This window comes from Cataglyphis hispanica, chromosome 15 (genome assembly GCF_021464435.1).
Source record: "Cataglyphis hispanica isolate Lineage 1 chromosome 15, ULB_Chis1_1.0, whole genome shotgun sequence".
In the NCBI taxonomy this organism is placed as follows: domain Eukaryota; kingdom Metazoa; phylum Arthropoda; class Insecta; order Hymenoptera; family Formicidae; genus Cataglyphis; species Cataglyphis hispanica.
The window spans coordinates 2968219-2995596 of record NC_065968.1 but is presented as its reverse complement, the minus strand read 5'-3'; the positions used below and the strand labels follow the sequence as shown (position 1 = coordinate 2995596).

The 27378-nt window shown below is 35.2% G+C and overlaps 2 protein-coding genes across 3 annotated transcripts in view; one reads left to right on the top strand and one right to left on the bottom strand.

Annotated features, from left to right (window-relative positions):
- Positions 1-21789, bottom strand: part of LOC126855106 (protein kibra) — a 58897-nt gene extending 37108 nt beyond the window's left edge. The window contains exons 1-3 of the mRNA XM_050602482.1: positions 21644-21789; positions 3509-3618; positions 1396-1490 (exon numbers count right to left, since the gene is read on the bottom strand). Of these exons, the coding sequence (XP_050458439.1) occupies positions 1396-1490; positions 3509-3618; positions 21644-21771 (333 nt within the window). The 5' untranslated portion in view covers positions 21772-21789. The remainder of the gene's footprint in view (positions 1-1395; positions 1491-3508; positions 3619-21643) is intronic.
- A 2737-nt stretch (positions 21790-24526) lies between these two features.
- Positions 24527-27358, top strand: LOC126855122 (protein FAM114A2). 2 transcript variants are annotated; one of them, XM_050602512.1, is made up of 5 exons: positions 24527-24666; positions 24729-25795; positions 25918-26540; positions 26614-26934; positions 27010-27358. In XM_050602512.1, the coding sequence occupies exons 2-5, from the start codon at positions 24754-24756 to the stop codon at positions 27082-27084; spliced, it is 2061 nt and encodes a 686-aa protein (XP_050458469.1). In that variant the 5' UTR covers positions 24527-24666; positions 24729-24753; the 3' UTR covers positions 27085-27358. The 2 variants fall into 2 exon arrangements, with proteins under 2 accessions (XP_050458469.1, XP_050458470.1); XM_050602513.1 differs by lacking the exon at positions 24527-24666 and having other exon boundaries at positions 24745-25420; positions 25484-25795.
- The last annotated feature ends 20 nt before the right edge of the window (positions 27359-27378 follow it).

Below are 27378 nucleotides of genomic sequence, written 5' to 3'. Positions count from 1 at the left end.
CTATTTTATAGATATAGATATCGTATTTCCTTGAAATATTACTCAGGTGTGCGTATAAGCTCTTGAAATAATTCGAAAACGCAAAAAGAATACGTAGAATATTTCTATGCAATCGGTTATGTGATATATCGTCTCTCTTATATCGGGCGAATCTCGAACGTCGCGGTGAGAAAGCAGCTGTCGACGAGAGATAAGAGGATGCTTTTCGGACGCGAGGGGATCTTCTCTCTCGAAAACTAGAATCGCGCGCGAATCCCAGCCACACGCAAGTAATCTTGCGAAAATCGACGATGACATCATGACCGTAGTATTTCGCCCGAAATAAATATACCGTACATCGACATTCCCCCCTCCCCTCCTTCCCCCTCTCGCCCGCGCCCGGGACCCGCCACCGCCATCGATAAATATTATTATCGTATCTTTCGTTTGCTCTCTGGATTAAAGCCGGTGATGCGCTCGTCCTCCCCCCCCCACTCTCTCTCTCTCTCTCTCTCGTTCTCTCCCCTTCTCCCTCTCACCTGGCGCACATTCCACCAAAAATTCGTAACGCAACCGCGCCGCATGACGTAAGAGCATTCCGGCGCGGGTCCAGACTGGCGTCAACCGACTAAATACCAAAGTACCTCTTCTCTTCCCTCGCGAGCATTCGAATTAGCTACCTGCTGCGATCCTTGAATTACCGAAGAAATTTCTCGCACGAGAAATGTCGCAATACGTCGCGAATCGGTCACGCACACATGCGGAATTTTAAAATATCTTTTTCAATATATTTTTTTTATATATTTCAATTCTAATATATTTTAATACATTTTTCCTCCCATAGAAAAGAGTGCACAAATTATTAAAATATGAAATTATTAAAATATGATGAATATAAAAATTTCTGTTGTTCTTCTACCGCGCAATAATCTTTATTATTATTTTTCAGAATGTTTTCCTTCTAGACTTCGTCGCGATTGTGTAAAATGCGGGGTGACGTGACTGACATAATTTTCCAATAACATAATGTCAACGCGTACGTGATGCATATACGCACGATGCACCGACGTTATTTTACAAGGGGACGTGTAGTTAATCGTGCGTTAATCTACTATTGCTGCGCTTGTGCTGTACGTAGGGTATGCCGAATGACCGGAAGTAACATGATTTCTCACGGACTGACTTCCTGCCGCCCTCGTCGACCCTCGTTGAAATTCTACCAGTCTTCCCCCTCTTCCCCCTCCCTCCTTTTGCGCGAACTGTTTTAATCTCGGTTAAAGTGAGGTTCATCGACACGAGGGGCGATTAACGGATCAATTCCGCTTTTACGAAATGGTATTTTAAGATCGAAAGAGATCGCTCGGCGATTCAAAACAGATGAATGTTTATGATCAGTTGTTTCTGTGAAAAGCTTACCTCGAGTACGTCCTGTGCGGTCTGCAAATAGTCGCGGAGCATAGCCTCCTGTATCGCCCGCCATTCCTGCCTCGGATCTTCCAATTGCGTTGTCTCTGCGAACATTAATCAAATGACACAAGATTGAAACAAGGAGCCTTCGTCGTCGCGTTAATTATTGCCGTAATGCTTGTGGCATTCTTCCAAGCAAATTTCGCTCGCAATATTTCTTTCAATGATTCTGCTAACGTGTAAATACAAAAAAAAAAATCACAAAATTATTAATACTTTAGAAATTAATTATTATGCTCAAATTGTAAATTTTTCAATCGTTCTTAAAAGAAATATTCAAAATATAAATTTTTTAAATATAAATTTTATAAATTTTTATCGAAAAAAAAGATTTAATAGATATTTAATAAAATAAATAAAAATATTTAATACAATAAATTTTTACCCCAAAATATTTGTTTCAACATATAAACTTGACGTTTGAAAAGTTTACATGTATCTACGTGAAAAAAAAAAAAAAAATGTTAATTGATACAAATATTTTGTGTTAAAAATTTTTATATAATATAATATCTAATTTTATATAATTTTCACATAAAATAAAATCCGTAATATTTTATGCGTATTATAATATGTGATAATTTAAAGTGATAATTTAAAATAGATTATTGCAGAATAAATAAGTAGTTAATTAATTTCACAAGTAAATAATAAATAATAAACAATTTATAAATTGTACCCATTCTATAATTGTTTCGTCGACGCCTCTTCGGATCTTCTTTTCCTCCTCTCTTATCCATTCTTTTCCGCTTTATCATACGCTCACTCGCGAAAACACGGTTAATCACGATACTATAATCGCGATACATTTTATACGACATTAATCGCCCGTGACGCGCGCCTTCTTATATTGCGATGAGAAAATACGAAAAAAAACTTCATATAAAAAAAGATATGCAAAGTTACGTGAATAATATATTTAAATGAGAAAACTGGCAGATAAGAACCAACATGCGTATGTGTGTGTATGCGTAAGCTTATTATAAATCATCAAAACAAAAGAAAAAAAAAAATACAAGTATATTAAAAATATCGCAACTTATATGCAACAAAAAGTTTAAAAAGATATTAATCTCTAAAATAGATAAATAAAATTCAGTTTGAGAGGAATTGTAATTTGAAATAATATTTGTCGTAAAGTCAATCTTGCATTTATAGAAATATTATAGATCCTCCCGAGAAAATTAAAATACATTTTATTTTTATTAAAAAATTAGTGAATTTATTATAAATATAAATATAAGTTTAAATATATAAATATCAATTTTATTAAAAAATGTACGTTTCGAACTTTCGTATGTCATCTTCATAGCATAGATATAAATATATAAAGATAGCATTAAACTTTTGAAATTTGACACACAATATTTATTATTGCAGTCAATTTGAAATTTGTGTGACTTTCACGTTCTCCAATCGCAATATAAAATACAATGCAAGTTATATGGGATTAGTCACATTGAAAGTGCCACGTGATCATTGTATTCTGATTAGTACGCGCGCGATCGTAATTAATCATGTTTTCGCAAATGAGTGTCATGTAAGTATTACGAAGAAAGAAAAGGTCAAACAAGAGAAGAAGAGGAAGCCTGGAGTGACATTGAATGATATCGCATCGGTGAATTTTAATTTATTATTATTACTATCATTATTATTATTATTATTTTTATTATTATTATATCTATCATTTTTCATTATTATATATATATATATATATAATTTTATTTTTTAAATTATTATCATATAATATAAAATATGATGTTAAAATAATACATATATATATTATTAAAAAAAAAAATTTAATAAAAAAGAACAACTTTATAAATAGCGAGAATTTTAAGTTATAAAACATTTTATTTTACTCTTTTCATTTTATTTAAAAAATGTTTTTGCTCGATCGAAATTATCGATAGAAGAAAAATGCATGCATAAACCCATATGTTATGTAACAGCACAGATATATAATTCTAATCGATTCTCATATCGCAAGATGAATATCTGACCAAGTTCTCGGCGCGCACACTTTCTCAATCAAGATAGTAGAAATAGAATAAAAACTTACGATTGACATGATTGATGTAGTAAACGCCCACGTGCTTATCGTAGGCCTCCTCCCAGCCGAGGGGAAGCTCGTTTCCAATGCAATCCGCGAACGTTTGCGGTTTAGTAAACCTATAACAATAAAAAGAAAAAATTTTTTTACAAAATATAATTTTTTTTTTCTTATTCTATTGATCAATTTTCGCGCCGATATGTTTTTATAATTAATTTGTCCTTTTAAATGAAATATATATACACGCTTTATTATCGAGTTGTTATCTAATGATATAAAAAAAGAAATCAGACTGTCTAGTATTGAATTAACTAAGAGGAAGTTTACTTAAAATGAATTATTGTCGGGATATATTCAATTATAAATTATAACTCAATTATAAATAATTGTGTCGCAAGTCGTTAACCGAAATAATCCTAAAGTCGCATTCATTAACGGAAAGAAAAGAATGCGAGGATGTATGACTCGCTTTCCGGAAATCGCCGATTTTAAGTAAGATGCGTATATCATGTCACGTTGTGTCATCAATGACATGTAAGTAAAAAAAAAAAAAAAGACAATAACATATAATGTTCTTATTTGTCTCACATGACATTTATGATAATTATTCGTTTTATATTTTTGATAAGTCAATCTTGAAATTTTAAATTTAATATTGCGAGGCCAAGAATCAAAATCGGTATGACTCATTATGAGTGAGTATAAAAATACACGACTGTCGTGGTACTTGGAAATAAAATATGTTTAACATAATCGCCCCGGTAAATTTTTTCACGCAGAATCATTTCCTTTCTATGCGCACGCAAAATTTTTTACAGATTACACGCGTCAGCAGGATGTAGATACATATGTTTAATCGGCATTTCATCAAAGTGCTTTTTCGCGCTCGTTGTTCGATGAAAAAAAACTAATGTTCTAATATTTTTAATTTACTTTCTTTTTTTCAAAGGCAATTTTAATAGATTGAGACCTTTGAGGCGATTCGAATAATTTTCAATTAGATACATAACAAAAATTTTTATTATAAATCTAATTGAAAATTATCCGTGTTTGATATCATCTTAACTGCAAAAATCTCATTAATTCACTAAAATTGTTTTCAAAAAGATAAAGTTAAAAATAAAAAAATTGGTTTTTAATTTACAAGACGCTTACATTCGTAAAATAGCCAATTCGAGCTACATTTAAAATAATAATTGTTAATTCAATACTATCATCTAAAAAGTTAAAAATAATAAAAAATCAATTTACTGTAATCAAAATATAAAGATATTAAATATCTAAAAAAAAAAATGAAAAAAACGCTTATTTTTCTCATAAAAAAAAACTGCTGTTAAAGGGACTTGCGATTCGTCGCATTCGCATAATATCGTAAGACTTATATTAACAACAATGTAGGTTTGCCGGAAGACGAGCGAGGGGGGAGAACGGAACGCGAAAGTGCGGAGCACTTTCGCTTCCGTCCACTCTGTTAGTTCGACGAGGACATACGAGGAATTTCGCGCGGGGCCACGTGCTTTCGTTGGATCCACACGATCGGCGACGGTCGCAGCCCGCGGAAAACGTTAAACTTTGCCGTAAGTCGCTTCAACCTTGGCATACCGTCCGTCGTAGAGCCGTCGTAGTCGAATGCGTAGCGCACACATTCAGCGTTTCATTTATCCTTCTCTCCCTCCCTCCCCGCCCCTTCCACCTCGCCTTCCCCCTCGGGCCGTTCCCCGAGTGCCCTCGTGTCGCGATGTACGCTCCTGACCTTCTTCTTTTCTCTCTCTCTCTCTCTCTTTTTTTTTTGCCCTCTCCTTCTCCCCCTTTCTGTTTCTCGTCGTCATAGTAGGACAGAATCGCCGGTAAGGCCAAGGGCACACCGAGACCGTGAATCATGCGACAGAAAGGAGATTAAGGAAATTGTCCATGAAAATGCGTAATGAAGCGCAATATGTAGAGAGAGAGAGAGAGAGAGAGAGAGGGAGAGAGTCTACTCTATTTTATATTAAAATTTCGATATATAGTTTTTGCGAAAGAAATCACTACAAAATTAAATAACAGCATCAGAAAACTATCTGTCAAAAAATAAAAAGTATTTTTAATTTATATGCCAAGTATGCTTTTGGTATTGCAAAAGGACGAAACTATAAACTGATCTGGTATTTTAATTCAAAAAATTCCATGTAAAAGATATCGCGCGATTTAGAGATTTGCTGGAAAAGATATTACGGAGTTTTACATTTAAAAAATTCACATATTGCAGTATTAAAAGAAATGATTAACACAACATTCTCGCTGAAAGAATACCCCGCGAGTGAAATAACAAAATAAAAAGAGGAGAATATATTTGTCAGTTAAATCTGTCAAATATTTATTCAGCTTGTTTGCCACGCATACGTGGTTTCTCTATCTCTATTAATTCAATTAAAGGCTAACATATGAAGAGATCAATTTTGCTCTGTAATTAACGTCTTCTTTATAAACGCTAATTGATGATGATTAATAACGAAATATTGCATCGGATGAGTGGTTCGAGCGAGGAAGGTACGGGATGAATTAAATTAAGGCATCCCGTGTTATACATACATATATCCTCTCATGCCACGTCTACGGAAATCGAAATCAGATACTCCGAGAGACATATTGTTCAACATTCCGACTCGCAGCGGAATCCGCATAACGCTTTGTCAGTTGCGTGAGTGACATCTGATTATACCGCGTTCTTCAATCTCATTTTCTTCGCACGGCGCACGCGCGCGCTACATAATAATCGATCGTTATTTAAAGGACAATTACGTAAACTGAGTGTTAATACTGAATTAGTATTTTACAAAGATGCGATTGTCGCAAAAAAATGCCAATGACATCCTTAATCAAATTTTTCTTTCCCAAATAAACGATGGAGAGCGAATTTATCGAATTTTTTTATATATACTGGGTGTCCCAGAATTGCCTGACAAACTTCAGATAGTCAAAGGTCTTCATATCTGAAGTTTATCGGTCTAATTTTAAAACACCCTGTATAAAATTAATAAAAATATAGCGTACGTAAAACAAATACGCGTTATAATCCCAACGTATTTTGTATTGCGTCACAAAAAAAGAAAAAAGAAAAAAATGGAAGGTTAAGATTATGTCGTCAGCTTTGGAGAAATTAATTTAATCGAAATAATCCATCGTCGCGCGTGGCGTTGCGGAGAAAAATTACGCAACGACGACCGGTAAACAGACATTTGAGCGTATGATTTCCTGTTACGCTGAAATTCCAAAGATCAGCCGTCACTCGGCGCGTCATTCCCTCTTCTTTTCTTTTATCGCGTATACATAACGTGTACAATAAAAAGAAATTCGCGGAAAAAAACGCCAATCCAAGTTTATAACCGTATCCTATATCCACTCCTTCTTCTCCCACCCCGGTCGGACGACTTCTCGTGGATATTTGCGCGATGACGAGAGCCCCTCCCTTCCTCCCCCGCCCCATCCTTCGTCATTAGGTGGATCCATGACGGGCGCTCCAATTCGCGACAGATATTGTGTAAGCCTGATAACGTGTTTGTTTTCACGAATCGCCGCGAAATCTGTTAGCGCGTTGCTCAGAATCACTCAAGGCCGAAGAGCATTCTTTTTCGCACAACACGCATATATAATTACTTCGCGTGCGATCGCGTGAAACGTGCCGCGATTTTATTTTTCGATGCTTGCAAAGATTTGCAATTTGTCGAAATTCTTCATTCTTAAGAAACCATACAACTTCGATGTGTACTGCGATTATCCTTGGCAATTAAAAATTAAAATCCAAAATTAAAATCGCGGGATTAAAAAGGATCGGATAATTTTATTCGCGCTTATACTCATTTGCATTTTTTTGCAACGCAATTCGTCGAAAATTTCTTTAAAGGAAGGGCACCTCGCAATTAAGCGCCGGCGTGTCGCGTGATAAAATTTAATTATTCTAAATTCGTTGAGGAGGGCCCGATGTTAATAAAAAAGTGCGATGATTCAACAATAGCGCTTTGTACCGCGAACAATTGATGAGAGTAGAGTAAATGAGACATTATGCGATGAGTATTCAACGAATGCGCAAACACTGTCTCAATGTAACGGAGCAGAAAAAACGTCTCGTTATCGGTGTAATTAAATTGAAACTTTAGACGTAGATCAAGGACAGGCGGTGTGCCGTTATACGCTGTTACAATTTCATCAAAAATAGCTCATCTTCTCATTTTTTTTTTTTTTCAGCATGCTAGTGACAGATGAGTATCTCTCGTATTTGATCTACGTCAAAATAGATATTATTTAATGATAAGCTATCTAAAATTAGAATTTGTGTTAACATATAATTAGGTAATTAAAAATAAAGTATTAAAATTAATTAAATAATTAATTTAAAAATATATCATAGAAGTGTAATTGTGATTAAGAATAAAGTAAAATATAAGAATAAAATAAAATATAAAAGTAAATTTGAATAATAAAGCAAAAATTAGTTGCTATAAATTAAAAAAAAAAGATATAAAAAAAGAAAGAGAAATATATATATATTGTGTACAAAAATTAAAATAGAAAAAAACTTTCCATTCAACATTATAGAATGGTTAACAAATATTATTCAAGACCCATTTAAAAGTTTTTAAAACGTTAAATAAATTACACTAAAATCTAATCTGCAAAAATGCAGAATTTTAGGTGGACTTTTATATCTTCGATTCTTATTGAAACATCAATGTTAATTAATGAAGATCTTTAGAGTCAGGAAATATAGAAGAAATTTAACACCGACATAATATATATGATTGACTGAAAATTTTAATGAACTTCTAACGTTGACAGTTCGCAACTGTAAGACGTGATAACGGCCAATAATAACAAGTTCATTTATACCACGATAAGACTAGAAACGAAGCACGATCGTACACTAGCTAGTTTGTCGATCAATATTGCATCGATTCTTTCACAAGGCGTGCTTTTACAAACAAAGTTTCTTTCTTCATTAATATATCGATGTTTATATTCAAAAATATCGAAACAAAGTAAAAAATATATTAAACTTAAATAAAATTTTTCTTATTAAAAACAATTATTTATTTAAATATTTGCAAAGCAATTAGTTATTTCAATCAAGCAGCAAATATTTGAATTAATAAGATATAAAATAAAAGCAGAATATATTTTGCAAATGAAAAAAGAATTTATTTTTTTACTCTTATTATACCAAAATATTATCTTTAAAAAAGATTTTTTAACTTATGGCTTCTTGATCCAAAAATACAGGTTTCCTTTATTTTAATAAATAATTTTTATCTTCAAATAAATATTTTAAATTAAAAAAATTGAAAATTTATTTAAAAATTTATTAAAAATAATTGATTTTAAAAGTTATAATTTTTACTATATGTAAATAGTAATATTAATAAAATATATTTATTTAATCAAAGAAAATTTTATTTTTAGTGTAAATTCTATTTTTTTTTTCTTTTCTCCATACACGCGTTACGCATTTTAATTTATTATCAAATTATTTTTATCAATTCGTTAATATTTATTTTTACTATTAATATGTTTATATATCAAGATATACATTTTAACGAAAAAAAAAATGCTCATACAGAATACAAGCGCAATTAAATAATTTTCTTATTCAAATGCGACATTTGTAACACGAGTGTCCGTAGAATAAGGCACATTTCCTACACTGCGTGCATGAAATTCCTAGATCGCAATCCGTCGCGTGCATACCTGTGCATTGCATACGAAGGAAACAATAGGCTCGCGGGACAGATTACAGTAATATTCCTGTCGTTCTCGGCCGTTTACGAAAGAACGCCTACGAAGTCTTTTCGTGAATGTCGCAAATCCCAAGTCTAACAGCAATGGAAAGTAGAAACTCGTTTTGTGTGTTAAGGAATAGAAATCGAAATTAATGTCTTTCGCGAAACACAAGTTTCGGACGTCACTTTCTTGTTAATCATGCCAATAAGAGAATTTAAAAGCTTGTCATAGAGTAATAAAATAAAATAAAATAAAACAAATTGATAAATTGCAGTAAACTAATGTTCACGATGATAAAATTATATGATTAAATTTTAATACTCTCGTAAATATATTTGAATACAATTATAATGAGTTCAACACATGTGTAACGTGTGTAATTTATAATGAAAGCTTTCGAAATAATTGTAAAAATATAACGCAAAAATTTTGAGAAATAAAAGCTAACGTTATTTCATTAAAAAAAAAAAAATCACCAGAATATTTCTTGCATGACTAAGCTAAAAAGGAGTCGTAAATTCGAAGCGCGAATATGCATTCCATACATCCTCCGAGACATAATCTCTTGGCGTGAATATATGAGATGACACTTAACGTCATGCTTCGAACATCGACCGAGCCCATTGGTGTCACTAAAATGTACATATTTTTGTCGCTCTCCGTAAACGACGACGGATGATACCATAAAGAGCAACAGTTGTATGCTTCCAAGACAAACAAAAATTATATATATATATATATATATATATATATATATATATATATAATTTGTAAAAGGCATTTAATAATTGTAAAAAAGTATTTATATGTTACAAGTTGCACACTAAAAAATTATCATGGAATAGAATAGAAGGATGTCTATCCAAAGCTTGTAAAAGAATTATCTGAGAATTTCCTGGAAATTCTCTGATTTTTCAAATAATTTATTCAAAATTTTAGATAAAATTAAAGAATTTTTAAATGTAATTTTTTAAAATAAATTTTTTTGTGTGCATTTTCTAATGCTTTTCAGTCATACAAATAAATAATAAACTTAAATTTTAAATTAAATTAAATTAAATTAAATTAAATTTAAAAATGTACTGAGAAGAACTGAATGACTTTTATAAGATAAGCATTTTTAATTTGCATAATATTTTCATTTTCTATCATTAATTGTAAGAATTACAAGAAAAATGTGTACTCAATATTGTATTCAGTATCTTTGCTAGGAACACAAAAGAAAGATATATATTTATAATATGTATATATTGATTATATAATATATTGAATATATAATATATTTGAAACATATAATTCACAATCATTGCCCAAATCAAATTATCGATGCTTGCAATATAAGAACAAAATGAAAGAATTTTTGAAAAAAAATTCCCTGAATTCGAATAAAATTTCACGAAAATTCCCGAAATTTTTTTCTTTTTTTTCAAGATAAAAATATTCCTTCAAAATTCCAGGTTTTCTAGATTTTTCCAGATAATAGATATCCTCAATAACGATAGTGCGTTAAAACAATCGCGTCAAAGACAACGCACAATCTCCGAATTAGTTTCTCAAGGGAAATTTTCCGAAAGAGCCAGTTTAGAATCTCGCGAGAGCTCGCCTCGACAGGTGTGGCGTGCCTTCTCGTTGGCTAAGGTGAAACACGGCCCTGAATAATGCGGGGCGCGCGCGCGTGCATTTATGCGTGGGCATGCGGCTCGCGTGCGTGGGTGCCTCTTCGGCTACCTGGCTCTGCCCCAAGGGCACTGCTCGCGTTGTACATTAGCGAACGCGCGCACGTATCGGGATATCGCTCACGTTTTCGCACTTTTGCCTTGCGGCGCATCGTCGCGCCGAGGCCACCTGAGAGCGAAGCGCGATCCATCCATCCATCTATCGATCGAACTTTAAAGGAGAAAAAAAGACGAGCGAAACGAGATGCTGGCAGAGTTATGCCAGTAATGAAGAGACACGAGGCAACAAAGAGAGAGAGAGAGAGAGAGAGAGATTATCGTCTAGGAATGCTCGTCGTGCATCTGGAACGAGGTTGAAGCGCGAGAAACGCACATTTTACGCACCGATTTGCTTTGTATACGCACGAGGAGACGATCACGAGAATTAATCAAGCAGTAAATAGATAATTATAGTACATTCAGTTGCTATAAATCTTAAGAGCATACATTTATTCGCGTAAGTTGCGATCTGTGATATTTACACCCCATTTCGCTTATAAATAAAAAAAATTATGTTAATCAGTTATGTTATTCAGTTACGTTATTCACAATTCTTCGATATCATTATTTTTCTAGAAAATTAAAACAATCACTTTGTATAATAGTTTTATAATTCAAATATTTTTATTTAAATAATAATAAAAGAAATAAATTTCACGGCACAAATTTTTATTCATTTAATTTTTTACATTATTTTATTAGTAGGATATATTTGTATAATTTTTTTTACATCTTCGAAATTTAAAAATCTGTAAATTTTTATTAAGAATTTATATACAGGATATCTATCCAAAGTTTGTGAAAAAATTCCCTTTTTTTTTCTTGATTTTTCAGGTAAATTTGTTCAAAATTTCAGTAAAATTAAAGAATTTTTAGATGGAACCTTTTAAAATAAGTTTTTTTTTTGTGCGTTTTCTAATGCTTTTTACTGATACAAAGAAAAAATAAACTACTTCAATTTTAAATATTAAATTAATAAATGTACTGACAAGACCTGAATGGCTTTTGTAAGATGAGCACTTTTCATTTGCACAATATTTTCATTTACAATCATTAATTAATAAAAATGTGTACTCAATATTGAATATTCAGTATTTTTTGCTATGACAATGAACATATGATCAAAGAGACAAAGATATATATTTGAAACATACAATTCACAATCATTGGCCAATCAAATTGTCACTGCTTGCAATATAAGAATAAAACGATCGACGAGAGAGTGTTCGAAAAAATTCAAATAAAATTCCCTGATTTTTCCAGGTAAAAACGAAATCCTTGAGAATTCCAGGCTTTCTAAGTTTCTCCAAAGAATAGACACATGCAGAACATTTCTTAAATTCATTAACAAAGCCCTGGATGTGCACGCAAGATATATTCCTTGCACCGCAAAGATCCCTTACGCAGACGCGATCTCGCGTTTGTCGTTTTTCGATACGCGATCGGCTAATTGCGTATACGAGTGACAGTGGTTTACGGTAAAGCGCGTAGCTGCATAAAACGTAAATTGTAATTGCAGCTAATGATAGTTTAAAATACTTTTAACGGCGTAAATGGCCGTTTTGTCGAGGACACAACTGGTTTTGCCATGGCGTTTATGCCGGGGCGTAAAAATTCCGAGAAGAAAATAATGGTACTCTCTCTTTCTCTCTCTCTCTCTCTCTCTCGACTCCGCAGGAATCTCCGTTTGCCTTCGTCCTTCGGTATGCGGCCGTGTCTCACGACGCAGGAATGTATTGAATTTCCAAATTTGGAAGCACTCCTGCCCCGCAATTCGTGCCACGACTCTGGTGTCACGCGCACGCGTACATACATACATACATACATACATACATACATATATATATATATATATATATATATATATATATATATATATATATATATATATATGTGTGTGTTGTGCGTGTGTACGCAAAATATTACCCGCGTCCGCTTCAACGTAACTCGCGAATGTTTGCGTCACGAAACATGCGTTGCTTCGACCTAAAAATAGCGCATATATTCTCCCAAAATAAGTTATTTCTTTAAGGGCGTATCAAGTGTCCATGGTAGATTGGAAACGTAAACGCGCGTAATGTGCGAACACGTCTGCGTCATAAAACACGTGTTTTGCTTTGACGTGGAATAATAACGCGTATATCGAATATAGAATAATTTCATACAGGCTGAGGAAAATTTTTAAACAATAACAATATCCGATGGACGGATTGTGAATTCGCGTGTATTATGTGTACGCTCGCGTATAAAATATTTGCAATAATAAATTTTGCGTGCTGTTGCGCGCACGTGTTCGTCGTCGCGTTGACGCCCGGAGGGTCGATCCTGCCAATACATAATCCAAAAATATTTGGCAGCGAAATCCTTTCGAGCTCGTACGAGCTAGATTTACGTCACGATTTGCGTGCGTTGTATCGGGAGACGTAACGCACAGCGTTTAGCACGGTGAGGGAAATGGAATAATAAATACTATAAAAACAAGATGCATAACAGATATGCTGTCATAAATATCTGTTAAGAAAAATGCGATAAAAATATTTTACATGGCAATGATGACTAATATGCATCAATTAATATAGATTGTCATTGCGTCTTAGCACTCAACATGTGCCAAATCGTTGTAAAAAACCGCATGTAATACAATTTAAATAAATGATATATTGATATAAAGCAAATTGAAAGAATATATCCATTAAATTCTCAAATAAGTACATTTTCTAGATTTTTTTTGCAGCTATATTTTTTGCGCTACGATCTAATAAAACTTTTTATTTTTTTATAATATTAATATAATATTATTAAGTACTTAAATAAAAGTTTTCAGCTTAAAAAATATTTTTTTTATGCACACGTGCATGGAAATATAAATCAGCAAATATTCGCAAACTTCAGAAAAAAAAATCTTTAAAATGAATTTCTGAAAATTTTTATTTTAGATAATAATATTATATTAAAATAATAAGAAAGTTGAAAATTTTTATTAAGCCGTTGCGCTGCAAAAAAAATTTAAAAATGTACTATGATTATGTACATAAACGATTTATGTGGAATATATATTGCTCGTAAATTTATTTAATAAAATTCAAAAACAAAAGTATCGTTTACTCTTCCGATTAATTGAAGCAAGATAGAATTGCGAATAATAGATGACACGATAAACGCCTTAGGGGTCCGCTACCGAATGGAATGCGAAGGACGACATACCGAGTAAGCTGACGGAGAAGGGGAGGGGTCAGGAGAGAGAGAGAGAAATCTTTCTAAACACAGACAACGAGCAGATGCAGCGCACCCGCGATCGCAATCGGCCGCGTGCGTACGTGCCTGCGTATCATGCCACGCAACCAGCTCTCTCTCTCGCTCGCTCGCTCTCTCTCTCTCTCTCTCTCTCCTCTCTTTCTCTGTCTTAGAAAAGGAGAGACTTACAGAGAGACGAGAAGTAAACGGAAGAGGATAGGTGGATAAATTTCGAGGAACAAAATTTTGAGATTTCGTCGAACGAAAAGCGATACATGGAACGGCTCTGTGCCGCTGTTGTTCGCGTTTCGACACTACGTGAAATGAAAACAGGAACAAATGGCGATTAATTCCGAGTGTGCGATCGCGATTTCGAAGACTCGTCCCTTTCAAAGTAGAAAAAAAGAACGATAGGATCTTAGATTTCCACCGATTCACTCTGCATTGCTCTTTGATTATTCCGTCCTCGGATTATTCAATTTGTAAATTGTCAAACTGTCAAACTGTCAAACTGGATAGCAAATTGTTTTATAGTTGAAAAATTCGTGTTAAATTTAACAGATCATCCCGTGTCCCAAACGACACAAATTCTTGTGTTAATTTAACATAATATGGATATGTTAAAAAATGACACTAATATTATGTTAATATTTAAATGCAAAATGAATGCAAACTTCATAGTAAATTGAAATACATTTTGTGTAAAATCAACATATTTTTAATGTTAAAATTAATTTGGAAAAATGTTATTGATGGTCCGCATTCACTCTCACTCCTAGTCGAATAAAATCAACATTTTTTTTTTTCTAAATTTTGACAGATGAATCCTATCATTAATAATACGGAGCATGTCTATTGTGTAAAATAAAAAATAAATGCACATTATATTATTTTTATACTTTTTTCAGTTTTTTAAATAATTTAATATTCAAGTTTAATTAACACATCAGCAATATGTTAAATTAACACGTAAATATATTAAATATTTAATACAAAAATTATAATCAGCACATTTTTTAATAAAAAAACAAATTTTCCAACTGTATAACGATTAATGAGATTCAAAACACAATCTATTATTTAAAGACAAAAACCACTAAACTAATCATATGTCTATAATATAATATAAACATACTTCACAAAAATTATCTATGGAGTAACGTTTGTAAAACAAATATTTAAATATGTAGATTCTCTCTCTCTCTCTCTTATTAATAAGAAATATATTGATGAGGGAAAAAAATTATATGAAGTTTTTCAAATCATACGTATTGTGTCATTTTATTTATTTTTTATTATTTTTGTATCTATAAAATTAATGAATCTTCTTTAATATTGATTAATATTAATTTAATTTAGCGGTACTTTCAAGTTAAAGAAATAATTTCTCCCTTTCTCCATAGAAATAATTAATTAAAATATTCTCACAAACGTGATAATAACATATCATATTTTCGATACAAAAGATTAATACCTCCGTGCGCCAATCAAAGAATGTGAAAGAAACTAAAAGCGAGCGAGAGAGACTATTTTTAGATCGGTTGCAGGTATGTTATGTACCGGTTGGCCCTGTAAGAGATGGTCTCATTTACACAATAGTAAACGCACAGCTACGCACATGCGTACGTGAATCGGTCGCAAAATTCTTTTTATCTCGATATTAATGAATATTAGATATAATTATATAGAGTAGTGTTTCTAGTTCAGGTCAATGAAACTTCAGGGTCTTAGAGGAAATTGAATTTAGAGCAAAAAATATTTTTTTCGTTGATTTTCGTTATTTTCTTTTCAACGTCTTATCAAAATTAAATGAAATTAATGTAATTTAGTTTTTTATTTAATTACTCATCAAATTTATCTCGTTATTTTTTTCAAATTAATTAATTTTTGAAGTTATTTTTAACAATCATCAAAAAAATCTAATTTTTCGAAGTTTATTAGCTATAATTTTTTAACACCCTATATACATTCCTAGTTTCTTTTTTTATTTGAAACTCATCGCATCTCATCGTCACGTTTCAATAAATGTTGACGAGACACTGCATTAGCAAAGAGAAAAATTTTGCGCGCGCATGTATTGTGACTGCGATTTTTCGATGCAATTGGAAAGTCTCGCTACCCTGGAGCCTTTCCACGCTGTATTCCTCGCCAGACATTCCTTCGAAAAGATCGAACGATCGTTCGTTATCGCGCATTAAAATGATCACGCTGTTTACAAATGCATCGCGCCACTGCCAGACGACTCGGAGTAAAAAATTCGCGTCCGATATTTTTACGCCATCTACGAATCTCGGCGTTTGCATTATTACAACCCCCAATCCCCTCATCCCCGCGAGCCCCGCCATCCGTTGTGCGTAAACCACGAAGAGATATATGTTTCGCCGGGCGAACATTTCGCGGCGTCACCCCACCGGCACTTTTACGAGGTAGCAATCGTAAATCATGCTCTTTTCTTTTTTTCTTTTTTTCGCGCCGCGAAACGACAGCTTACAAATTGGCCAACAAAACAAGTTCATTCCGAAGTGGCTTAGGCGTTTAACCAAGGGAAAGGGCAGGCCGCATTAACGGGGGTAACAGTAAACCGTAGAAAATGAGCGAAATGATGTCTCTTTTTATTACGCTGCTACTGTTGTCCCGAAAATATAATCTCACCTCAATTGGATTTACTATACGTTGTATAATTATTTTATACGTATCAGTACCGTTTCACAAGATGAGCTCACTTTTAAAAAAAAGATAACTTTGATAATTATATTTCAAATTCATTCATATTTTATTATAATTCAAATTATATGTTTCTTTCTTGTGCGCATATACTTTTTATTTTCAAACATGTATGCTCAATCTGTATACTATGACATTTTTCTCATTGCATAATTCTCTTTTGGTTTATAAATTTTCGATACGTATCGTTATGATAAAGAATCGGTTAAATGAGATGACAGAATATATTTTCTACCTACGTACCGATATATTATTATCTGCGGCATAATTTTTTCAGCGAGCAAAAATTACGCATTTTTAAATGGATATTTGAGTTTTACAAGTTCAGGATGTCTACTCAAATTTTGGAAAAAATGAGAATTCCCCGATTTTCCAGATATTTTTGATAAAAAAAATTCCAAGTAAAATTAGAAAATTTTTAGATAGAATTTTTTAAAATAAAATTTTTTATTGTACGCTTTTCATTCATATTAAAAAAATACAAAGCTATTTAAATTTTTAGCGCTAGATTTAAAAATGTACTGAAAAAAAAAAAAACTGAATAGCTTTCGTTAAAATAAAAATTTTTAAGTTGCATAGCATTTTCATTTATTATCACTAGAAATTAAAATAAAGAATATTAATTGCATATTTTATTAAAACATTCAATATAAACAAATATATAAACAGAGATAGATATATATTTGTAATAAATTTTAAACACATAATTCACAACTTGACTTTTTGGCGGATTGCTCATTATTCATGTACAGTAAGATTGCAAGAGCAAAATTATCAAAGGAAAATTAAAAAAAAAAAAAATAATAATCCAAATAAAATTTCATGAGAATTCCATGTTTTTTCCAAGGAGGTGACGTCCTGCAAGTATAACCGAGATAAATGAACGCTGCGAATTTTCAACGTACCATCTCGATTCGCGAGATCCGACGACGACGACGGTGTTTCGATTTTCGCGCGCCGAGGCCCGAGCCTGATCGCCAGATTTCTCGCGTTTTTCAGCGAGGCGAGAGAGCGGCCCTGGCGGATGGAATGCGGGCGCGGCGAGTCCCGGCGAGTCCTCGGCGCATTGCGCGGCATATATGCTATGGATATATACGCGTACTCGCGCGCGAATACACAGTGTCGGGTGTGTTAAGCGGTGCTCACACGGCCTTCGTCCACGACGTAAAGCGCGATCCTCTTCTGACCTCCCCTCCCCACGCTCTTCGCAAGCTCCTTGTAAATATTTTTCAAGTGCTTTCGTGAAATGAGATTCGATCATTGGGGGTGTCTATTATGATCTTGTAAAAATATTCCCTGATCTCTCTTCTAGGTATTTTTGTTCAAAATTCCAAGTAAAGAAAATATTGTAAAAATTTATTGAAGTAAGTTTCTAAAATAAGTTTCTTCATCTACACATTTTCTAATGTTTTCCATTCATATGAAAGAAATATATAAAGTTTCTTAAAGATGTTTTGGCTGTATAATAGTAATGAAAAACTGTCAAAATTTAAAAACAAAAAAAAACAAAGAAAAACAATATTTCTTATGCTTATACGGTTTGACAAATCAAATAAATAAATCCGGATTATAAAAAAAATTAAAATATCACAAAACGTTTTTCGTAAAAGAAAATAGTTGTAATTAATATTTTTCCTAATTTATGATAGAAATTTTTGATCGTCCTCTAAAATGAACTGTAAGAAACAAAGACAAACGATTTTGCAAAAAGAAAAAGAGATAATATTTTTCTATAATTTTTAGTAAATAATTTTTAAACGAATAAATGAATCTAAATGAAGTTTTGCACAAATATTTATTAGAGTTTTTTTTTTAATATATGTGAAATTTTTTATTTCATTGCTAAATTTGTCAACAAACGAAAATCTACGAAATTTTGACATATGACACACCTTAGTTTCAAGTGTTACAAATTTACTGAAAAAAAAAAAAAAACTAAATAATTTTCGTAAGATAAGTATTTTTCATTTGAAAATAAATTTTTTTTCTTCAATAAAAATTACAATATAATCACAGAAGGATTTTTTAAAGAAATTTCTTGAATACCAATAAAATTCCATGAAAATTCCACGATTTTTTCAAGTAAAAAAAATCCTCAAAAATCCCGATTTTCCGTGTTTCTCCAGGGAGTAAACATCCTGTTCAAAGATTCGTCGCACATTTTAAAAATTAAACTCGCCAAAAACTCGTGTCCCTGACGATGAGAGGAGATAATTATATGAATGCATCTCTGTAATACCATACATTATTCGAAAGACAAAATTCATAAATTCTCGTATCGTTATACATTTCCAAGAGGAAGATAAGTGCTTAAAAAAAGGAAAAATCTTTGCCACTCTTTCAGTCTAAAAGATCTCTCCGCGAATTAATTTCGCAGGAAACATTATACCGTTCGGTCAGTGCGAGGATAGATTTTCATAGACACATAGCGGGATCACGACGTTTGGATCGCGACGAATGTGAAGAGGATCGCGAGATAGAATTACACGGGATCGTAGATTTATACGTAAGATCGCGGGGACTATCAGCAATGCGGTATGAGATATATATATATATATATATATATATATATATATATATATATATACACACGAAGAAGGAAAATCTATATGTTCGATTCGATGAAGAATATTGCTGGTATGCGGAGATCGCTTGTTATCGCTTAAAAAGCTGATAACAGTATCAGGGGACGGGATGCTTTTTTAAAGAATAGCGATAACAGCTGTTGTTAATCCGCAGTTAATTTAACGCAGAGATTTTTTCAGGACATTGTTATCGCTGGAATAACGTCAGAGCGCGAGCTCTCGATAAAGGATTCCACGTTATCCTCTAAATTCTAAATAAAGATCGTAAATGATAAAATGTGCGAAAAGTCTCTACAGTCGGAGATAGCTAATAGAGATACATTTGAGAACATTTTTAATCGATTTTCATTTAAGGGATATAATAAATAAATTATTTAATAAATAAACCTTTCAAAATTTAAAATTGCATTTTAAAAACATATCTTGCATATATATATATATATATATATATATATATATATATATATATAGATAATATGTGTTTATTATATTTATTATATAATATATGTATATATATTATATATACATTATATTATATATTTATTACTTATTACATATTATATATATATATATATATATATATATATATATATATATAAATTTAACATACAGTATATAAAAATTATGGCAATAATGGCAAATTTTTTATTGTCCTTCATATCTAAAAATGTTAAAATATTGCTTGTCAAATAAGTGAATCTAGAAAACTGTCAAAACTCTCACATCTCGCTTCGATTTTTCGGACACGCAAGTAAATATCGCGAGAATAATTTCATGATTATTAATTGTAACACAGAAAAGAAAAGAGATTAAATTTCAACAAGTAGTATCTTTGTTTGATGCAATCTTCGAGATTGCAATTTACGCGTGCGTAACGTATATATGTATACTTTATCAAACTTAAGCAGTGCTCGCATACGAGATTACGCACGATGTCACTGACATTTATTCTGGCAGTTCTGTCCGTCAACGAATTGTAATATGAAGAAAAATCATCGTGAAAGATTCGCGAAATCTTTAGAGAAAAAAAAAATATATATCGACGAGAGAGAGCTCGTACTCGCTCGCAGAAAGTATGCGAAGACGCGTTAAGGAGCGTTCACACTTGAACAATGTCACGCGATTTCGGAGCACGCGATTTACGTTCACGTATACAAGATGCCTTGCAAGTCGCACACTTTCTCTCCACGACAAATATTAGGAACAATCACGCTGTTCTAGTACTGAAGTATCAATTTTGCTCTTTCCTATCACTTTCTATCACGATTGAAAATTAAACTGGGATTGTTGCAAATTAAAATTTGAGGAACGTAAACAAACAACAAATGTATCTCATCACAAATTTTATATAAAAATCTCTCTCTCTCTCTCTCTCTCTCTCTCCCTCCTCCCTCTTTTCGAATTATAATTCAAATTGCAAAATCAACAGTAAGAGACATATAGATCAAGATTCCGCGCTCGATAAAACGAAAATATCCCGGAATGAGGCCATTACAGTATGCACACAATTCCTTTCTCCTCCCCTCCTCCCCTCTGCCGGCCGCAACAAGATACTATTTTATTTACGTTTGTATTTTCGCACCTGTGTACACAAGATTAAAATGACCATTGGAGCGCGTTTGTTTTATTTAGCTCTCCCGGAGACAGATATTCCGAACTGACGTGCTTCAGGAATTTTCGTGTATTAAAAGCGATCGATTAAAAAGATTTTACTAAACGAGAAAAAATCGCCGATTCTCCATATACATATATCGGCTGCAGAATGTGGAGAAAGCGCGCGGTACACCCCGCGAGGATACACGCATTCCCGCCGAATCGCGCGTATCCTCGCGAGATCGCGGTCTCGTGCGCGGAAGAGAGAGAGAGAGAGAGAGAGAGAGAGAGAGAGAGAGGGAGGGGGAGAAGAGGGGAGGGAATCGTGACAGGGAGAAGAGAGAGGAACGTGTATCTCGCGACGTCGTGACGCGCTCGAGCTCTCACGCATACATGTGACAGCACGGCGCGCACGCATACATGTGACAGCGCGGCGCGCATATACATGTGACAGCGCGGCGTGCACGCGAATTTCTCGCAAGCGCGAGCGCACTTCGAGGATGCGCGAAGCGAGAGAAGATGATACTTTTTTTACATACCTATCCCGTGGATCGATCCACGTAGTTTTCCGTGTGTTGTGATCGATGAAGTACACCTTCCCATCGAAGTCCTGGGCGACGTCCCATCCTTCCGGAAGCGGTATCTCCCCATTCCGTCTCCTTGGCATATTTCACTGCGCTCTAAATCCATCCAAAATGCTCTCTGTCTCTCTTCTCAATCTCTATCACCGTCCAATCGACGGGCGCATATCTGTGCGCGCGGGCACTCACACTTCTCGAGCCGTATATACACCTCGCTCGCACGGCCAACGTGAGAATAGGAGAGAATGAGACGTAAGGTGAGGGAAGCGAGAAAGAGATAGAGGTGAAAGGGGGGGGGGGAAGAAACGCAAGAGAGAAGACCCGGTCGGAATGGACAGGTGGAAGGGGAACGGAGTGAGCGAGAAGCGGCGATGAAGCAACGAAGACGGAGATAAAACGTATTTGCGCGTATAAACACACACACACACACACACACGCGCGCGCGCGCGCACACACAATACACGCGCAACGACCAGGGATATGTATATGTGTGCGCCAACTATTTTCTCTCTCTCTTTCTCTTTCTTGATTCTTGCTCGCTACTCCGCCATCATGAATACCTCATTATCATGAGCGGAGTGACGTCAGAGTCCCCGCCTTCAGATTCCTCTCGAGCGGAATTCCACCGTTAACATAGCCGGCCGTCGAGAAGCAGCAGCAGCCCGAGGCGGCGAACGACGACGGCGGCGGCAGCGACGGTGACAGTGTCGTCGTGTTGCGTTCGCACGGGTGCATCGATCGGATGCACTTGGCGTATCATCGCCGCACCACCTTCCCGCGCGGTTGGCCTTCCTCTTCCCACCTTCTTATTATCCTTACAGTTGCACTCGCGCAGTTACACTCGGATAATCTTCTTTTACATCCGACACTCGCCCTCTCTCTCTCTTTCTCTCTCAATTCGATTCTCACCACCAGAGAGATAATAAAAAAGGAAAACAACGAGAGAGAGAAACGGAACACCCCCGAGATATTCCCACCGCGCACTCTTTTGTTATCCTCCTTTCGTCACGGCCTCGATTCGCACACTTTCACCCTCCGATAATATCGCTCCCTCACCCGGAGTGTCACCCGAACGGATTTTGCCGGATTACATATACACTTGGGCGCGCACGAGTTTTCAAACTGACGGCGACGTACTCTCTTGCTCTCGCACACTGTGTCGAGTCGTAATCGTCCGTTAATTCGCGACCGGCGAATTCGAACGATCGCTCGCGACTCCGAGTGTGACGTGCGAGTGTGCCGCGCGCGCGCGCACGCGATTTGACCCGCGTGAACGTTGCCGCGCACCGTTGCGATCTCCCTGCCGAACGCGCTACAGCGACGACGTCGTGTCTCTCGTGGCGGCAGCGGCGGCGGCGGCGACGGTGGCGGTGACGGAACGGCGGCCCGCGACCCGTTTTGAGCGACGCGCGCTATCGCCCGGCTTCGTACGGCGGCGACGGCGGAGCACGTTTCACCGTGTTCCCTTTTCCTCGTTGCATTAACCGCGACTGTAATGCTAATGCCGAGCGAGCAGCGGATCTCGGCGTTTTTCGCACGCAAGGAATGTGGGAACCCGACGCCCTCTCTCGGCACGAGAAGACGATCTAGCGTTTTTTGTTTTTCTTTTCTTTTTCTTTTATCTTTCTCTCCCGCTTTTATTTTGTTTCCTTTTTTTTCTTTTTTTTCCTGTCTCGCGTCAAACTCCCGTTCCGGCTTTTTATTTCGCGATAAGAGCGGACGACGAATACTATCCGGCGGTCCGAGGGAAGGAAAATCGCGATATAATACCAGTTCGGGAAATAAATTGTTCCGTCCTCGCGCGGGAACGGAGAGGATGAGTGGTACACACCAGGTGTTTTTCGCGGTAAAATACACGACGGACGGATTTCCTCGTTTCCGACTATACTACCACCTCGCGTCAGCTTCGAACATGCCGAGTGTTTGAGACATGCCACTGGACGTGCGCGAGCCTGGCGATACTCTCTCGCTCTATCTCTCTCCCTCTTCCCGCTCGCATTCTATCTGTTCTCGTCACCACTCCTCCTCCTCCGATCCTCTCCCCCCCTCATCGTCTGATACCGCAAGAACGTCGGCGTCTCCCTCCACCACGGTCGTCCTCTCCTTGTCCCACTCATCTTCATCTCGCGCTCGGTAATTCTCCGTCCTCGTCGAGCTTGCGTCGACATTCGCTCGCATCCTCTCTCTCTCTCTCTCTCTCTCTCTCTCTCTCTCCCACCGCCGCCGGTAAGCCCGTGTGTCTCTGACCGCTGCGCGCGAAACGAGGAGGATGGAGGGAAAGGGAGAGCGCAGCGGGAATAGACGAACGTTTTGCCCTTTCGATAGTTTCGAATATTTGCCGCTATGCCGCTCGAATGGCGCCACTGTACGACTCGTAGGCGCAGGTGCATCTCCGGACTTTCGAGTACAAGATACAGCGACGAGAAGGATGTCGATGGTTCTCTGCCAGAGTGTAAAAATCTGTAAAACTGAAAGAATTAGAAATTAAACATTATTTTCCGAGTCTAGAAAATTTATTTTCCTCGTTGCTCTGGGATTCAATTTATATCCCTTGTTCAGGCATCATTCGCTAACTAAATAACTAAATTATATGTCGTTATATCAGTTGTCATTAGGCGTTTGTTAAAATAAAATTGAAGCGTATCATGTACATTCGGGCATATGACAATCTTCTTGTCAACGCGACGCGAATCTATAAATGTGACGTGTGAAGCTGCAAAAGAATGGACTCACTCCTTAATGCAGCCCTGAACCAATCCTATCGCATGCGCAATAATCTTCGCTAATGCCACGAAGGCGTATGCGAATTTGACGTTCCAGACATGCCTCACCGATGACTTTGTCATCCACGTGACCGCAATGTTTGGCACGTACACATCACAAACACACACATCCATACGTATATATATGTACATGTATAATAAATTTGGAACATATGTTTAATACGTGTTTGCTGAGGAAGTTTTAACCCCTTTGACAAGGTATCGGTAAAGTTCTGCGAATTTATTTTAACCTTGAACATAGGATATATAAATATTTTTAGGAATATATAAACTTTAACGAGAGAGATGGTAACATCCGATAGCGATACCGATTTTGAAAGCGCTGACGAAGGTCGTAATGGGCCTCTCAAGAAGGACACTCGAATAACCTATTGGACGTCGCCGACGGTCGATTCCGAGTCGGACGACGATACCGAATACGTCCAACATGCGCCTTACAAAAGTTCCAATTGGCAAAGAAGAAAGGCCGCGCGATCGAATGTTGTAACAGGTCAAGAGACACTAGTTGGTGATAAGGATGATAAAATTGATAGCGATGTCAAAGGTGAAGGCAATGTACATATTGTCCAGTCAGTAGAGACTTTTGATAATCAAAAGGATATGTCATCTATTGAATCAAAGAAATCACTTTCCTCAGCTTCTGCGATATCAGTAAAAGACAAAAAGGCTGAATTTGTAACGCACAGCAGTACAGTTGTAAAATCAGATGATGCTATGTCTAAAGTAGAACCGCCAAAAGCTGAAAAAGCTTCTGAGAGAACGCAACAAAGAAACCTGTCTCATCGATTGGGTGCAAAGAAATTGGCAACTAGAATTACAAAGGATAACGACAATGAAAATAAAGAAGCTCAGTGTTCGAATAAGAGATCTCTAGAACCTATAAGCAAAGATTCAGAATGTGAATTGCAAAAAGACAAAAAGCAACCAGCAGATGATCAATCTAAAGCAACAGGTATAAATGACTCGCCAGAAATGGACGTACCAGAGGAATTAAAGTCAAATAAAAAATTTAAAGAAATTTTTCAGCCTGAAGGATGGGAAGGACTTGGAAACGATATTGAATTGCCCGACGATTTGATGGAAGAGAAATTAGAGCCTGTACTGGAGAAATTGTCTTTGGCAAACAAAGAACCAGAAAATTCTTTAGGAAACTGGAGTAGTTGGGGAAATTGGGATGTAACTTCGTTACTTAGTACGGCTACTGCAAGTGTTTCTACTTTGACTACACATGTGTCTCAAGGACTTACACTTTTGGAAGGTACAATAGGAATTCAGGACCCTAGAGAATTGGCAGAAACAGAGCAAGACAAAACTGCCCCACTTGATGGTATAATATCTAGCATAAAATTTATACAGCATCTTAATAACTCAATTGCATTTATGTATAAAGATAATAGTCAACGTATAACAATTGTCTTTGACTAAAACTTACCAATTTTATATTAATAGGTGTAGAATTGGAAACTCAAGAGAAGGAAAATCAATCGTATAGCACGTTCGGATTCGGAAATTTGATATCAGGAGTATCCTCGATTACAAAATTGGTTGAATCTACTGGCAAAGAATTTACTAGCAAAGTTATGACAGGAGGTTTAGATACATTGGAGGCTATTGGAAAGAAAACAATGGAAGTATTGCAAGATGGTGATCCTGGATTAAAAAAGAAAAGAGCCTTCTTCATGAACGAACCTGAGAAGCCAAATTTATCGCAAATTCTTAGAGAAGCAAAGGAAAAAGCCGAAACTGAGCAAAAAACAATCGAGGAGCGCCAATTGGCGAGAAAAGTACATTTTGAAAGCCTTTTTGACGATTATCAAGGACTCGTTCATTTGGAAGCTTTAGAAATATTATCAAAACAGAGCAATATGAAAATTCAGCAATATTTAATAGAACTGGATGAGAATGAATTGACTTCTGTGCAAGAAACATTGGAAGAGATCAAACAACTTTGTAATCTGAATGATGTAGATGATATAGATGATGATGATAAAAATAATAAAGACTTGAAGAATAAATTGCAGAACGCTTGTCACGAACTTGGTGTCGATATTACTTATGAAAAGTTATATAATGTAAGAAAATATCTATAATAACAGTAGAATTTTATTTAATATCACATTATAAACACTTGATCGATATTTTCAGGTTTGGACAGAAACGAAAAGTTATCTTGCATCTTCTTCAACACATACAGACCAGGAAATCTTTCAAAACGCTATATCGACTCTGGCACAATTTACAGCATTTTCCATAGAGAGATTTCATAAAACGGCAGAATTGCTATTAATCAAGGAAAGACGTAGTACCGTCAACGAAGCTGATGCCTTGGTGCAACTTACCAATATTCTATCTGATCAGATTAACTTATTAGCCAATTCATTCTACGATACATTACATCAACAATTTGCTGAGACTGTGGAAAAACCGAATAATATTGAAACGAACTTGGAAAGGATTTCGTCAGAAGTAAGTTCTTTGTTAAATAATTCAAATAGAGCACGTAATGATTATAATACTACTGAGCTTATTTTTTTCATACAGGCTTGCAACGCAAATTCATATATTCAAGATGCCTTCAAACTTCTCATCCCTATTCTACAAGTTGGTGCAATCTGATGAAATATAAAAATATAAAGAAACGTTTTATATATATTTAATCTAGATAATTGTTAAATATAATTTCCGACCTAACTATAGATTATAACAATTTCACGCTTCACAAATATTTTCTGTTTTACCCTTTTTATTCAGTATTTATATTCAAAAGAGGGACCAACTTATAAGCTCAATGTATTTACATGTTTTGTTATTAACCTTTATAATATTTTGACATTATTAAACATAAAATAGATACATATATAATCACAAATAAACAAGGATATTAATATAATGGGGCAGATAATAGAAAGT

What these genes read in the sequence shown, in the direction of transcription:
- LOC126855122 (XM_050602512.1), top strand. Translation starts at nt 24,754, where the DNA reads ATGGTAACATCCGATAGCGATACCGATTTTGAAAGCGCTGACGAAGGT. An exon ending in CTTATGAAAAGTTATATAAT is followed by an intron (nt 26,541 to 26,613) that starts GTAAGAAAATAT and finishes CGATATTTTCAG; the next exon opens with GTTTGGACAGAAACGAAAAG. An exon ending in TGGAAAGGATTTCGTCAGAA is followed by an intron (nt 26,935 to 27,009) that starts GTAAGTTCTTTG and finishes TTTTTCATACAG; the next exon opens with GCTTGCAACGCAAATTCATA.